Genomic DNA, 16,425 nt, shown 5'->3' on the forward strand with positions numbered 1-16,425 from the left:
TTTGCAGGCACTCATTCATCAATGAGTAAATTCTCTGTACATTACCCATATTCGATCACATTCTGCTTTACCTGGCCCCTTATCCACACATAATGCGCAAGCAGATATTCTGGTAGGGTCTATACAGAATGCTGCCAAATATCATGCTCTAACTCAAATCAATACTAAGGGATTGTGACATAAATTTCCATCTTTAACAAAATTACAAGCACAAGATATTATAAAACATTGTTCTACCTGTGGCCCTCTTGTGTCAGCACCATTTGATAAAGGCACTAATCCCTGAGGGCTGGCTCCAAATCAGATCTGGCAAATGGATGTCATACATGTTCCAACTTTTGGTAAATTGCAATATGTTCATGTTTGTACTGATACTTATTCTCACTTTGTCCGGGCTACAGCTCACAGTGGGGAAAGGTTTTGTCATGTTCGTTCCCATTTGTGGTCTGCATTTGCAGTTATGGGATGCCTTCCATAGTTGAACAGTCACATCATACCCTTAAGCAAATGTTATTAAAACAAAAAGGGGGAGATGATCACATTATGGTACCAAAGGACCAATTCGCAAAAGCTTTATTCACTTTTAATTTCCTTAATGTATATGATTCAATAACACCTGCTGAATGGCATTATGCATTGAATAAGAATAAAGAAAAGGTATTGTGTGACTCAGCTAAATATCAGGCAATATATTGGAAAGATGTACTAATTAACACTTGGCAAAGGGGAAAGGTTAAAGTATGGGGTTGAGAATATGCTCTTGTCATTACAGAAGATGGGGAACAAATTTGGCTGCCAGCTTGACGGATTAAACTGTGGATAGAGAAAAAGAAAGAGAATTTTGATGTTGATTTCTCCTCTTCTGGTCATGTTAATGGTAACTTAGGGTCATGTAGGTGAAAATCACACCTATTGGGCATATATTCCTAACCCACCTCTAGTACGTGCTCTAACATGGAGAGACCCATCATTTCCTGTATTTTTGAATAAAACACACGTGTTTCCTGGGCCTATAGATGACAGACTACCCTTAAAACCTGATGAAGAAGGGAAGGAAATATATAATCTTATCTTTCCTTTTGATCATAGACCATTATGTATTGGAAAAAGTCCCCCTTGCATGCAACAAAAAATCAGACTATGGTTATCATGAAAAGTAATGGTACAAAATTATTAATAACTTTGTTTCCTTAATTCTTCAGTAGCTAAAAAGCAAAATTATAATTGTCCATCCCAAAACCTGAAAAGAAAAAGGGATGGCAGGAATGCCATATAGAAAGAAGATCTGTCATTTTTAATGATTCCTATGGAATAGTGTGGGAAAATGCACCTATGGGGACCCCCAAAAAATATAATGGCAGATTTATATGGTATGGACTTAACAACAAGGGTTGAGTTAGTAATATGCAATATCCTTTTTCAGAACCTCTACTCATGGGTGAATAAGTGGTATATACTAACAATTTTACTATTTGGAAATGTAAGGGAAAATGGTTACCAGCCCCTTGGATTAATGGCACCTATAATCTTAATATACATAAAAACTTGTGGAAAGTATTTCTTGGAATTGCCCCTACTTATGAATGGATTGGTAATTACAGTCATACAGGTCAATATGTACAATTAAATCAAACCTATCAATTGAAAGCATGTGTCAGGGATCCTTTCATATTCATTACTGGAAAAGTAACCATAAAAAATAATGCCTTGTTTTATAAGAATGGTGCCTTGTATACATGTCTGTCAGAAAGTGTGTTGCAGGATGGAGACACTATCACAATAGCCAGAAGACAACGAGGTATATGGATTCCTGTCCAAATGAACTGAATATGGCAATCATCACCTGAAAGTCAGCTATTGCTCCACATGGCACAAGAAATCATGAAACGGACAAAAAGATTTATTGGGCTCCTAATAATTAGTATGATGGGACTAATTGGAATCATCACAGCTGCTGCAACCACTGCTGTTGCCTTGCATGAGACTGTTCAGACTCAACAATACGTGCATGATTGGCATAAAAATGCTAGTGATTTGTGGCATAGCCAAGAGCACATTGGTGAACAGTTAAATAATTGGGTTAATGATTTAGAATCTGCTGTTTCACATATTGGAGATCAATTGTATAATTTAAATTTGTTAAGGGGATTGAAATGTGATTGGAATGGAAGTAACTTTTGTATTACTCCTCTTGCCTATAATTCATCTGATACAGAATGGGGAAAAATTAAGAATCATTTGCTAGGCCATAAAAGTAATCTCTCTGGAAATAATGGAATTATAAAGAAAAATATTAGAAATATCTCAAAATCAAATTCATGTAGCCAATGATAAGGATATTTTCTCAGATATGATTTCACATATTATAAAATTTAACCCAGTTAATTGGTGGAAATCACAGCATTTCCTGTCAGTTTTAGGAATAGGGCTAATCAATATTGTTCTGTTGCTCATGATTCTTACCTGTGCTGGACAGTGCTTTCGAAGAAAATTGCAAAGTGTAACAGCCATGGGACATGCAAATAATGTGGTGCTAGCAAAAGCACTTCAATAATTTACCCAAGTTGAAGAGCTTGGCTGGTAGTCAATGATGGGAAGACTCTCAGAGGAGGGCAATCTAAGACAGGCATGGTCACCTCAACAAAAACAAAAAGGGGGAGATGTTGGAAACTGAGGCACAGTGGCCTCACAAGGAAAGACGTGCTGTCTCCATGCTAGTGCTGTCTCCTTGGCTATGCTTGCAACCTAAGGAATGTGGTAATTAAGAGTTCCCAGCAAATGGGATGAAGCTGTTAAAGGCTGAAAGAAAAGATGAGCACATACCTTTTGTAGTGAATAGGACACTTAGATTTTGTACCTTGAGATAAGGTTTTTTAAAATTCCTTAGACTATGGGTAATGCTGCTGATGGCACATAGGCTACATGGTCCTGCTTGTTGTCATGTAGACTGGGGTATATAGAGAGCCCCTTGTAAACAATAAAGTTGTCTGAGAAGTTATTACTCATAGATCCCCTGATCCCAGCTCTCTCATGCATTCCTTCCCTCTTCTCTTTCTTTCATTCCTGATACCTTAGGGTCCAAATCTCCAACATATAAATACTCAACACTGAAAGAGTACAGACTTATTCTTCTGGGGCATATAGAGCAGACATCTACCAACTTTGGCCTGAGCAGTTGGCATACCTGGGACACTGGCCATGACTGAATCTTTTCCTCTGTTCTTCGGGTGGTTTCTAAGTAATACACTATTAATTTACTAAAAGCTTTTTTGTGACTAAGTCTTTGTTCCCAAGATGCACTACAGAGAAATGTATTCCGCTGATTTTGGGGCTGCAAGTAGAGTACCTTGCAAATTATGGAATGGAATTGCATGATTTTTGGCAATTATTTTCACCATTTTTAGTAACTTTTGTAAGGTGGTGTCTTGAGCAAAACAGGACTAATGGCTTGTGGGCTAAACTGAGGGTTTTCCTCTTGTCTATCTTCCTGGGTAGAGGTCATGACACACAATTGGGGTACCTATGGCATGCTCTCTACATCCTCTGGAAGAAGGGTATCATTCAGTGGGACTTTTGGAGTTGGATAGCTGGTTTAATCCTGAGATCAATGAGGTTGGGTCTTCCAATGACTGGCATAAAGCCCCTGGCTCATGGCTTCTTATATCTCTTCTCATTCTGGAACCAGGATTACAAATAGGCCTCCATGAATAATATATGGTGAGACCAGTCAATATTCAGGAGATTATTAGAATTAAAGATGGTGACCTGGAAGGGAAAACAAATTATGAGACATTGGGAAGATAACAGAGTAGGGAGTTCCAGTACTCAATCCTTCTACCACAACTATGAAACAGACAGGGACAATCTGAAACACCTATTCTAAATGTCCAGAGTCCAGAAGATTACTGTACAACATCCAGGGGAGAGCAGGAGGAAAAGGCCAATAAACTATGGTAAAGAACTGTAATTGCTATTTCTGAGTGGCAGCTGCTGTTGCCCATCATACAATTTCACAGCAGACCACCCCCATGGGGTACAGCCCCTGGCTAGCTGCAAAAGACAGAAAGGGATGTAAAAGTGCTATTCCTCTAGAAGAGGGGAGGCACAGCTGATCACTGATCACAGCTTTTTTTTTTTTTTAAGATTTATTTCTCTTTCCTCCCCCCCCCCCACCCCGGTTGTCTGTTCTCTGTGTCTATTTGCTGCATCTTCTTCTTTGTCTGCTTCTGCTGTTGTCAGCAGCACAGGAATCTGTGTTTCTTTTTGTTGCATCATCTTGTGTCAGCTCTCCGTGTGTGCAGCACCATTCCTGGGCAGGCTGCACTTTCTTTCGCACTGGGCGGCTCTCCATATGGGGCACACTCCTTGCATGTGGGGCTCCCCTATGTGGGGGACACCCCTGTGTGGCACAGCACTCCTTGCACACATCAGCACTGCACATGGGCCAGCTCCACACGGGTCAAGGAGGGCTGGGGTTTGAACCGTGGACCTCCCATGTGGTAGACGGACACCCTAACCACTGGGCCAAGTCCGCCACCTGATCACAGCTTTTGTGTGTGTTTTTTGTCTTTATTTTTTAATATTACATTTAAAAAATGAGGTCCCCATATATCCCCCACCCCCCTCACCCCACTCCTCCCATAACAACAATCTCCTCCATCATCATGAGACATTCATTGCATTTGGTGAATACATTTGTTTATCAAATTCAGATCACTGGATACTAACTCTGGGGGAAAGTTATTGTTTCAACCAGCTATGGACACAGATGGTGGCAGCTAATGTTCAAACTTTCCTGGATAGGGCAGAGGCCATGGTGATTTATTTTATTTTATTTTTTTTTATATATATATTTTTAATTTTTTTATTTTTTATTGACTTTGTAATAATATTACATTAAAAATATATATGTGAGGTCCCATTCAACCCCATCCCCCCACCCCCCCTCCCCCCCCAACAACACTCGTTCCCATCATCATGACACATCCATTGGATTTGGTAAGTACATCTTTGGGCACCTCTGCACCTCATATACATTGGTTCACATCATAGCCCATACTCTCCTCCATTCCATCCAGTGGGCCCTGTGAGGATTTACAATGTCCGGTGATTGCCTCTGAAGTACCATCCAGGGCAGCTCCATGTCCCAAAGACGCCTCCACCTCTCATCTCTTCCTGCCTTTCCCCATACCCTTCGTCCACTATGTCCACTTTTCCCATTCCAATGCCACCTCTTCTATGTGGACATTGCATTGGTTGTGTCCATTGCACCTCTATGTGCCATGGTGATTTAAAGCCATAATTACCCAGGTCTGTGGCAGGAGTAAGCTGAAGTGTTGCATTTGCTTGGCAGGCTAGGAAAGCTCAGCTTTAGGGAGCCATCCAAGAAGCTTTGGTCCCCATATATCCCCCACCCCCCTCACCCCACTCCTCCCATAACAACAATCTCCTCCATCATCATGAGACAGTCATTGCATTTGGTGAATACATTTGTTTATCAAATGTCCTGTGGATGCATCATGACAGTAAGGACAACCAAAGCTTCTTGGATGGCTCCCTAAAGCTGAGCTTTCCTAGCCTGCCAAGCAACTCTGCACCCCTTTCATTGTTCCCTGGCTCTGTTATGGCTGGGAAACAACTTGGGAAATTCATCCCTGGTGTGAAATTTCTAACAGAATTTGCATTCTACACAAAAGCAGCATGAGCCAAAGGAATGTAAAAACTACAGAAGTGGACAGTCTGGGACAAAGGCCTGACAGCTTTAAATACTCAGGAGAGGGCAGCCTATATCCTAGGAAGAGGAGACAACCTAACTCCTTCAAACAGTGGAACTCCAAAACAACTAACAAAGACACAGGAAAAAAGAGAGACCCAGAAAGACAAGGAAAACCCTGCTCACTACATTTGCCTTTGGCAAATAAACCTTCCTGATAGGAAAGCTGAAATCCAAGAACATGTTTCTTTTCTAACCTTTGTAACTCAGCTGTTACAAAATGAAAAAAAAAATTCCAGCATAAACCGAAGTGTTAACATTTTAAATATTAATATAGGGTGCAACAAAAGAACACAATACAAACAGAGAATCAGGAAATTATGGTCCATCCAAAGGAAGAGGATAAAAATACAGAGAATTTCATTGACAAAGATGAGAATGTGGACATACTCAATAATGTCTTTTAAAAAGAGGTCTTTAAAGTTCTCAAGGGTGGAAATGAATGTACAGGTAAAGGACTAAATGAAATCAGAAAAACCATAAATGAACAATTGGAGAGTCTAAGTAAAGAAAAACATTTAAAAGTAAAACAATAGGATTGGAGGTAAAGTACATAATAACTGGCATGAAAAATGGTCAGGAGGGATTCAAGAGCAGATTGGAGCAAGCAGTGAACTTGAATAAAGATATCTGAAATGAGTCAGGCTGAGGAGCAGAAAAAGAAAAGAAATATTGAAAGTGAAAATAGCCTAAAATATCAATTGCATACCAATGTACACATTATGTATCTGTCATATGGAGAAGAAAGGCATAAAGGACCAGAAGGAATATTCAAAGAAATAACAAGAAAGAACTTCACAAATTTATAGAAAGGTGTGAATATGCAAGTCCAAGAAGCTCAGAGATCACCAAATTGGATAACCATGAAAAATACACACTCCACCATATATTGGTTACACCACCAAATGCAAACAATAATGAGAGAGTTCTGAAAGCTGTAAGAGTAAAGCAAAATTTTACATTCAAGGAAGTCCCAATTAGATCGAGGGCTGTTTGATTTCTCATCAGAACACAATGGAGTCTAGAGGGCATATGGATGAAATACTTAAAGTGCTGGAGGAAAACAACTGTCAGCCAAAAATTTATATACAGTTTGAGTCACTATTTCAAAAATGAAGGAAAAATTAACAGTTCCCTGTTAAACAAAATGATGAACTTCATCATCACTAGACCTGCCTCACAAGCAATGCTAATGGGAGTTTTTTATACAGAATAAAAGTACAATAGAAAGTGCTTCAAAATAGCCTAAAGAAACAATGATCTGCATAAAGGTTTCAATTTAGGTAATTGTAAATGCCAGCATTATTGTATGGTATTGCTTGGCATGTAACTCCACTTCTTGCTTCCTAAAAGTGCTAAAATGCAAATGTATAAAAGGTAATGATAAATAATGGCTTTTATACATAAACTGTACAAACATATAAGGGGTAAAAGTAAAAAAAATGGTGGGGGTTCAGAGGTTTATAGTATACATGTATGCTACTGAAGTTAAGTAGGTATCAAACTTAAGATAATTATTATATATGTAGTATGTTACATTTTAACCTCATGGGTTAAAAACAAATGAAAAACATCCAGATAGAATTTGGAAGGCAAATTCAAAATGGTACAATACAAGAAAGCAAATTAATATTGAACAGAAGTGAGGGTTCCTAGCAGGGAGCCATGTAAAATGGCAGCTTCCCACCAAACTGAGCAAGATATAGACCAAAGAAAGATTCAGAAAAAGCTAGCTTGGTGAACAAAGAGTTGTTTTTTATTTTCATTTTTAAAGAAGAAAGGCCCAACAATGAACCCTTTTTTTTTTTTAGGATTTATTTATTTATTTTTCTCCCCTTCCCCGCCCCCCCACCCCGGTTGTCTGTTCTCTGTGTCTATTTGCTGCATCTTCCTGTCTGCTTCTGTTTTTGTCAGCAGCATGGGAATCTGTGTTTCTTTTTGTTGCATCATCTTGTGTCAGCTCTCCATGTGTGCAGCACAATGCCTGGGCAGGCTGCACTTTCTTTCGTGCTGCACAGCACTTGTGCGCATCAGCACTGTGCATGGGCCAGCTCCACATGGGTCCAGGAGGCCCGGGGTTTTAACCGAAGGCCTCCCATGTGGTAGACAGACACCCTAACCACTGCACCAAGCCCACCACCCAGCAAAGAGTTTTAATAGGGGGCTTACATGGGCCTAAGCATCAATTGTCCAGAGGGGAGATCCTCTCTGAGAGTTTGTGACTGGTCATGGCTTAAATCCTAATCTGTGACAGTTAGGCAGACAGAATGACACTTCTGAAGCTCAAGCACATGTGCCATATAGCAAGAGGGGTGCTTTTTTGCCACATGTCTATGTGCAGAGAGGGCATGTGAGGGGGTAACATGATTAAAATTGCAGTTCTCAAGAGAGATAAACAAGACTCAGACATTCACCATGTTTTCTAGCAGGGCAAAAGTTATACTTTCACAGTAACTATGTAAAATGAACACTTGCAGTGTTTGTCAGTAGGGCTAAAGTTATATCTTTACAGTAATTACTAAGGGACCTATTGATAGAAAGGTCATCAAGTAGTTCACAGGTCATATTGTTCTTAGTTCCTGGGAAAGAATTCTAATGATACATTTTACTTATCAGTCATGAGCTCACAATTATTTCTCAAGGCTTGCTGTATAAATACTAAGAAATGAAATGCCTCTGTGACTAGAAGGGGGAAGAACTGAAAGTGTTGCAAGAAAAATTCAAAGCCATATATGCTACAGAGAGAGGAAAAACAGCATAGGACTGTAAAATAGAAATGTAAAATAGAAAAATGACAGAAGAAATTTCTATATTATCAATTGTGCCTTTAAATGTAAATGGAATCAACTCTTCAGTCAAATGGAATAGATTGGTAAATGTATTAAAAGCATAACAAATTATATTCCTTCTGCAAGAGACATCTTACATTCAAAATACAAATATGTTGAAGGTTGAAAAGATGGAAAAAATATATCAAGTTGTACCAAAAGAACTGGGATCATAAATCTGTTACAGTTGATTTATAAATATTGAAACATTGCCTACCTTTGGGATACAGGCCATTTTAAATTTCATCAAAGTTTATAAAAAGTTTATGGTCCAAAATGTAAACCATAGTGCAAATCATTGACCATGGTCAGTAACAATTCTTCAATATTTGTACATCAATTGTAACAAATGTACCATCCAAATGTATAATGTTATTAACAGGGGAAAGGGGAAAAGAGCGAGGAAGTTGGGTATATGGGAATCCCTTATATTCTGTAAGTGACTTTTCTGTAATTTAATGCTTCTTTGGAGACAAAAGGAAAAAAGAGACACTGGGGGAATAAACAGAAGAAATGTCACTACAGACAAGATAACAAATACTAAAGTCATGAAAGATATGACAAAAGTGTTTTTAATTTTATATTTTTAATATTTTACTATCTCAGATTTTAAAAACATTTGTATTTTACTTGTTATCTTCAAAACTATCATTTTTTATGAATTGTACTTGGTTATTTTCTTAATTTCATTTTTTTAGAGGTTTTGGATCACAGAAGAGTTACAACTGTGACAGGGGAAGATCATTGCTAAAGGGTTTCAGTGATTGGGGATGTATGGAAGAAGGTTCACGGGGCATACCTATAAGGCATATATGTGGTCAAGTGTTCATGGGGCAATGTCACAGTGGGTGGAGAGTCACACAATAATTGAAAAATATTCCATTTCCATCCTGGGGAGCTCTTCATTCTCTATTGGGACAGCAAGAATTGCCCAAGTACAGGGACAGTGACTAGTGAAGGATGGACCGTTGACTGGCCCTTGATATTGATGACTATATTTATGAACCTCTATGTTTGAAATTGAAACATAGGGTAGTATTATAGGTTATCTAAGAGTTACCTCCCGAGAGCCTCCTTATTGCTCAAATATGGCCTTTCTCTAAGCCAAACTCAGCATATATGTACATGAATTTCCCTCAAGTGGGGACATGATTTCTGGAGATGAGCCTACCTGGCACAGAGGGATTACTACCAAGCACCAACTAGCAATGCAACTGGAAAAAGACATTGACCAAAAGGGGGAAAGGGTAAAGACAAACGAGTTTATATTACAGAGAGTCTTCAAAGTGAGTCAGGAAAAGTCATTCCAGAGGTTACATTCATGCACATCTCAGCAGGATCACATTGAATGACAGTAAATTTTGCCTCAAATATTGGGGACATCCAGATACTATGGGTGGGGAAAACAAGTCAGGAATTTGGTGACCTGCCAGTGAACACTACTTTGGAATTTATGTTCCCCAGTGTGACAGAGTTGGACTCAGTTGTAGTTTCCATACACATGGCTCTTTGGTTCCTTCTATTTGAACCTATAGAGTTGATCCTATTTGAGTTGATCCTATTTGAACCTATAGAGTTAATCCTAGAGTTGATAGGTGAATATTCAAGAGACTTAATCTTTGGGTTATCCATGTACCATCTGTCCCTGAATCTCAACAGAGTTACAACACCTACTCACCAGTTCCTTGGACTTACCCAGGACAAGTTACAAGGAAATGATGATAGACTACAACCATCTCAAGGAACAGAGAATGTATGCAACTGCAAGCAAGATAGGCCCATCCATCGGCCCCATGGGATCTAAACCCCCTCTCAAGTAGAAGGGGAGTAGGCATCACCATCCCAGAATCCCCAGGATTGGGGAATGAACAATGGACTAGAGCAGACTAACTGCTATTTTACTAAAGAATTATTGTGATTCTAGTAATAAAAGATCTTTTATCATTGATGTGTAAGCAATGGTCACTGGAGGTCCTGAATGGAGGAAGAGGGAAAAATGGGTGTAATATGGGGATATATCTGGGAATTGGGAATTGTACTGAATGGCATTGCAATGGCAGACACAAGCCATTATACATCTTGTCATAACTTACAAAACTGTGTTGGAGAGTGTAAACTACAATATAAACTATAATCCAGTGTCAGTGCTCCAAAATGTGTTCATCAATTATTAACAAATGGACCACACTAATGAAAGATGTTGTCAGTGTGGGAAAAATGGGAGGGGTTGGGATCAGGATATATGTGAATCCCCTATATTTTATATGTAATATTTATATAATCTAAGTATCTTTTAAAAGGAAATAAAAATGTATATTTAAATAAAGAGCTGAGGAGACTACACTAATATAGGACAAAGTAGTCTTTAAATCAAGACAGTTATTAGGGTCAAAGATGATCATTATATACTGAAAAAGGGGACATTTCAAAGGAAATGTGTAACAATTATGAATTACATGCACCTAAAACAGAGCCCAAAAATATATGAAGCAAATACTGACTGATTTGAATTGAAAATCAAAAGTTCTACATTAAGAGTAGGAGACTTTAGCAAACAACTCTCAGTAAAGGATAGACCATGCAGTGAAAAGGTCAATAAGGAAGTAAAGGACTTGAATGATACAGATACACACAACCAACTGGACCTTACAGACATATATAGAAGATTGCACCCAGAATCAAATTATATATTCTTCTCAAGGGTACATGGATCATTCTCCAGGATAGAACAAATGTTGGGGCACAAAACAAGTATCAAGGAATTTTTAAAAATTGAAATCATACAATGCATCTTCTCTGACTACAACAGAATGAAACTAGAAATCAATAACAGAGGGAGAAGGGGGAAGTTCACAAATAAGTGGAAATTAAACAATATCATCTAAAACAACCAAAGGGATAAAGATGGAATCAGAAGCATAATTAGGAATTATCTTGAGGGGAATGAAAATGAAAATACTACTATACAAAACTTTTAGGATACAGCAAAGTCAGTGCTGAAAGGGAAATTTATAGCTCTAGATGCTTATGTTAAAATTGAAGAAAGACTTCAAATCAGACAGCTAACGACAAAACTGCAAGAAAACGAAGAAGAGCAAACTATCCAATAGCAAGGAGAATGAAGCAAATAACAAACAAAAGAACAGAGATAAATGAAATGGAAAATAGGAAAACAATAAAGCATTAGCAAAACCATAAGTTGATTCCTTGTAAAGCTTAATAAAACCAACATTTATCTAGAGTGAGAAAGAAGAGGATACAAATAAAGAAAATCAGAAATGAAAAAGGAGATATTACTACCATACTTACTGAAATGTAAAAGGGCCAAAAGTGAATTCTATGAACACATGTGTCTTTAATTTGCCACAGGTGGCTGATGCAAAATATCAGAAATGTTTGGGTTCTGTAATTAGAATTTTATTTAGGGTAAAAGCTTACAATTCTGAGGCCTTAAAGTGTCCAAATCAAAGTATCAGCAAAGATGCTTTTTTCCACTTTTAGCTACTGGTGATATTGGGGACCTCCAACATGGCAAAGCAAGATGGTCACAATTTACAATCAAGCTCCCTGCTTTTCCTTACAGAACCTACCATCTCCTGGAACTCACCTGTGGACAAGCAGGGATAGAGCTTCTCTCTTTTAGTTCCTTCTTTCCAGTCTTGGATTATCTGCTTTATTCCCATGTTCATCTATGTGTTATATGGCAAATGGCTCATCTCTCCAGCCATGAACTGTTGTTGACCCACTCTCTTGGGGGTACTGTGCTTAAATTTTGGCTACAGTTGATCCCCATGTCCTGTGGGGGCATTTTTGGGACTGGGAGTTGTCCTGGCTGGTGCTGCAGGGACAGTTACTGGACACTGTATATCTTCCCATGATCCTCTGGGTGGACTGTGGGAGAGTGTGGGCTACAGTGTGGACCACTGACCATGAGGTGCAGCGGTGCTCAGAGATGTATTCACCAAGTACAATGAATGTCTCATGATGATGGAGGAGGTTGTTATCGGGGGAGAAGTGGAGTGACAGGGGTGGGGGTATATGGGGACCTCATATTTTTTTAATGTAATATTAAAAAAAATAAATAAAGACCGAAAAAAAATGAAAGCTTCTATTTCTGTCTCCATTTACATAAGTCCCAACTGAGAAGGATCCCAAACTGTGTCACACGTCAATGATGTAGTCCAATCAAAAGGAACTGATACACACAAAAAGGGGTTAGGTAAAAAACCTAATCTTTTACTTTTTGGGAGGCATAAAATAAATTCAAACTGTCACAAGATATATGTCAATAAATTATATAACCTGGGTGAAAAAGAAAAATTCCGAGAAGCACATAAACTACCTACATTGACTGAAGAAGCAATAGAAGATATAATAAACCTATGACTAATAAAGAGATTGTATCCATAATCAAAATCTCTGAACAAAGAATAGTTCAGGACCACATGGCTTCACAGGAAAATTTTAGCAAACATTTAAAGAAGATTTAAGTTTAATTCTGCTCTAACTCTTCCAAAAATCTGGAAGAGGAGAAACTACCTAACTCATTCTATGAAGCCAGCTGTTTTGCTAAGGAAGAGGCAGAAACTCTAAATGCTATGCAAAGGCACATTTATTCAATCAAATGAGTTTCAGGATATAGCAAGTGATTATAACAATTAAGCAATCACAGAAAAGAAGAGTAATCAATTAAATGACATAGGAAAGAATGAAAAGTATATACAACCACTCACCAAATAAGGAAAACACAACATGTGATCTCTCATGAGGCTGGGAAGTCTCTTTGGAGGTGATCAGAGTCCCAATTGGAAAAATGGTCCCAGGCAGAGTGTCCTATCCTGGGTGATAATTCAACTGGCAATTTAGGGGTTATCCTTGGTAAGGGGCTCCAAACCTCAGAATCCCAGTAAGTCTTTCAACTTGGGAGGGATGACCTCATCAAAAGTAACCAAATCCATCTGGTGGAGAAGTGGCCAGCCCTCCACAAGAGAGACACAGTGCCTGGAGGAGTCTTTTGTTCTATTCTGTTTGTGGTACATTAACATTAGCTTTATCTTGATGTTAACTTTATAGGGGATATAAATTGGGCATGCAAATACCACATCTAGTAACTTGTTCCTTTTAAACATTTGTTTTTTTGGATAATGAATGATAGGGTTGCCTGCATAATATTCCAAAGGACAAAGGGCAAGTTAATCATTGACAATTCTAGGTTGAAACAGCAGACACTATTGATTAGAAAGCCTATGAATTCACAATTCCTAATAATAATATTCTTATAGTACAACACCAGCATTATCTTCATAGTTAATCCAGATAAAGATACTACAAGAAAAGAAAAATTCCGATGAAAATCTCATTAATTTAGAAGTAAAAATTCTCAATAAAATACTAGCAAGCTGAATCCAGCAGCATCTTAAAAGAATTATACACGATGATGAGTTGGCAATCATCCCTCATATGCAAATTTATTTTAAAATAAAATCAATTAATGTAATCCACCACACTAATATAATAAAAGAAAATACCCACATGATCATCTCAGTAAAGGCAGAAAAGGCGTTTAATGAAATACAGCACCATTTGAAGACAAGAAACACTGAGAACACTAAGAATAGAAAGAAACTTCCTCCACATCAAAAGGGCATATATGAAAGGCCCACAGCTAACATCCTAATTAATGGCAAAAGACTGAAAGCCTTCCATCTATGATCTAGAAAAGACAAGGATGAGCAGTGAACCCTCTGTTATTCGAGACTGTACTAAAGTTCTTGTCAGAGCAATTAGGCAAGAAAAAGAAATGCATTCAAATTGGAAAGGAAATCATAAAACATTCCCTATTTGCAGTTGATAATATCCTATATACAGAAAATCCTGGAAAATCTACAACAAAATTCCTAGAACTAATGCATGAATTCAGAAGATTGGCAGGGTACAAAATCAACAGCCAAAAATCAGTAGTGCTTCTATACACAAAATACAATTAGAATAAGTGAAGAAAAAATCAAATTAAAAAAATCAAACATAAAAGAATAAATATAACCAAATATATAAAGGACTTCTAAACAGAATACAACAAAACATGGCTAAAGGATATTTTAAAAATCTAAGTAAATGGAATGGTAGTCCATGTTCATGGGTTAGATATCATCCTGATGTCAATACACCCAAAGCAATTTTTAGAATCAAGGTATTACCAATTAAAGTTCAAACAAGTTTCTTTGCAGAAATGGAAAAAGAAAATAAAAATTTATTAGGATGGATATTGCACCCTGGGTAGCTGAAGCCACCATGAAAAAGAAGACAGGAGTTGGAGGACTCACAATTTTCAAACTTAAAGGTTATTAAAAAAATGTACAATAATCAAAAGACAAGGCTATTGTCACAATGACAGACATAAAGAACAATGAAATAGAACTGAAAACTCAATACTCAACCCTCACATTCCTGGCCAGTCAATTATTGGCAAGGTGCAGCAAATGGTGATGGGAAAGCTATATTGCCATGAGTAAAAAAAATAGAGACACTGGAAAAATGATGCTGAAATAGGTAGGCAGAGTATGACCCTCACACACACACACACAAAAAGGGAATGGAAGGCAGAGACCTATCTAAAGGAGTTGACCTGGATATATATAGAAAGGGAAGGTGCTCTGAGTCATCTAGGAAGGTACTTGAAAGAAAAAGAAACCAAAGGAAAATCATGAGTTGCTCACACTGATGGCTGCAAGTACCACATATAACTCACCCTCAGAGCAAGGAGCATTGGTGGAACCACTGGCTCGCTGCTGTCAACTGCCTGGGAAGGGGCATTCCCAGGGAGGAAGAGAGGTCTGACAGAGGGTGGACAGTGCTTTCTTTCTGGTGAGTTTGGCCAGCTGAGCCCCCTTTGTATCTCAGAAGGGACCCTGACCAAATGGGGGTAGGGGAAGGTTATGTGCTAAGGCAGGCTATCATGCCCAGTCACCACTGGAAAGTGAGGAACTAGAATATATAGGGGGTAAGACAGGTGCCTAAACAGCAGGACACACAAATTGTAGTCTAAAATACCTGGGGAAAAGGGGGCAGAGAGCTTTCTGAAGCCTAATCAACCTAAAGAAGACAATTTAGCTAAGTGGAGGAATTCCCACCTAGCATATACAATGCCCCAGGTTTGATTCCCTCGTATACTAAGTAACATGGATAAATGATACACTGGGTTGTCAGGCATTCGGGTAATATGACAGGAAACATGTAGACATTCTATTTATTTTGTTTTCTAGGACCTGTTATTTTTTAAAGGTTCTTTTTTCTCTTATTTTACTCAATAAAACCCTGTATATTACCTGTAAAGTGTAGGCTGCAGGGTGATTAATTGATGAACACTGGCACCCTGAGAAGATTCTTATGGACCTAAGAGGGAAGGTTTTTTCCCTTGGTTGTTCTTTTTTTAGTTGCTGCTGGTTTTGTTTGTTTGTTTTGTTTTGTTTCCCCTTTCTTTGTTCCTTTTTTCCTTTAACTGATCTTTTCTATGTCACTTTTCTTTCCTTTATTTTTCCATCTCCTGTTTTCAGTTGTTTTTCATTTCACCAATTTTGATTTAGTTTTCAGTTTTTTTGTTTTTACTTCTTTTTCTTTTGTCCAACTGTTTTCTTTCTTTCTCTTTCACCATTCTGGCCTTTTAAATAATAGTGTATATTTTTCCCTATTTTATTTCTCATTTCATTTATTCTATTCCACCTTTTTTATTCTTACTCTTCTGTACTTACTAACCTTTAAATGTGTTAATTATTTATTTTCCTAGGTATTGTATGGTTTATCTTCCATCTATTTTTATTGTTATAA

The 16,425-nt window shown here is 37.9% G+C and overlaps 1 protein-coding gene across 2 annotated transcripts in view; it reads right to left on the reverse strand.

Moving 5' to 3' along the window:
- Positions 1-541: 541 nt before the first annotated feature.
- LOC101419071 (zinc finger protein 596) overlaps positions 542-16,425 on the reverse strand; it is a 165,364-nt gene continuing 149,480 nt past the window's right edge. For both annotated transcript variants that reach the window (XR_011647022.1, XM_058285091.2), the window contains one exon: positions 542-3,765. Coding sequence is in view for 1 of the 2 variants with exons in the window: in XM_058285091.2 (XP_058141074.1) it covers positions 3,688-3,765 (78 nt within the window). In the remaining variant the exon portion in view is untranslated. The remainder of the gene's footprint in view (positions 3,766-16,425) is intronic.

Source organism: Dasypus novemcinctus, chromosome 22 (genome assembly GCF_030445035.2).
Source record: "Dasypus novemcinctus isolate mDasNov1 chromosome 22, mDasNov1.1.hap2, whole genome shotgun sequence".
Taxonomy (NCBI): Eukaryota; Metazoa; Chordata; class Mammalia; order Cingulata; family Dasypodidae; genus Dasypus; species Dasypus novemcinctus.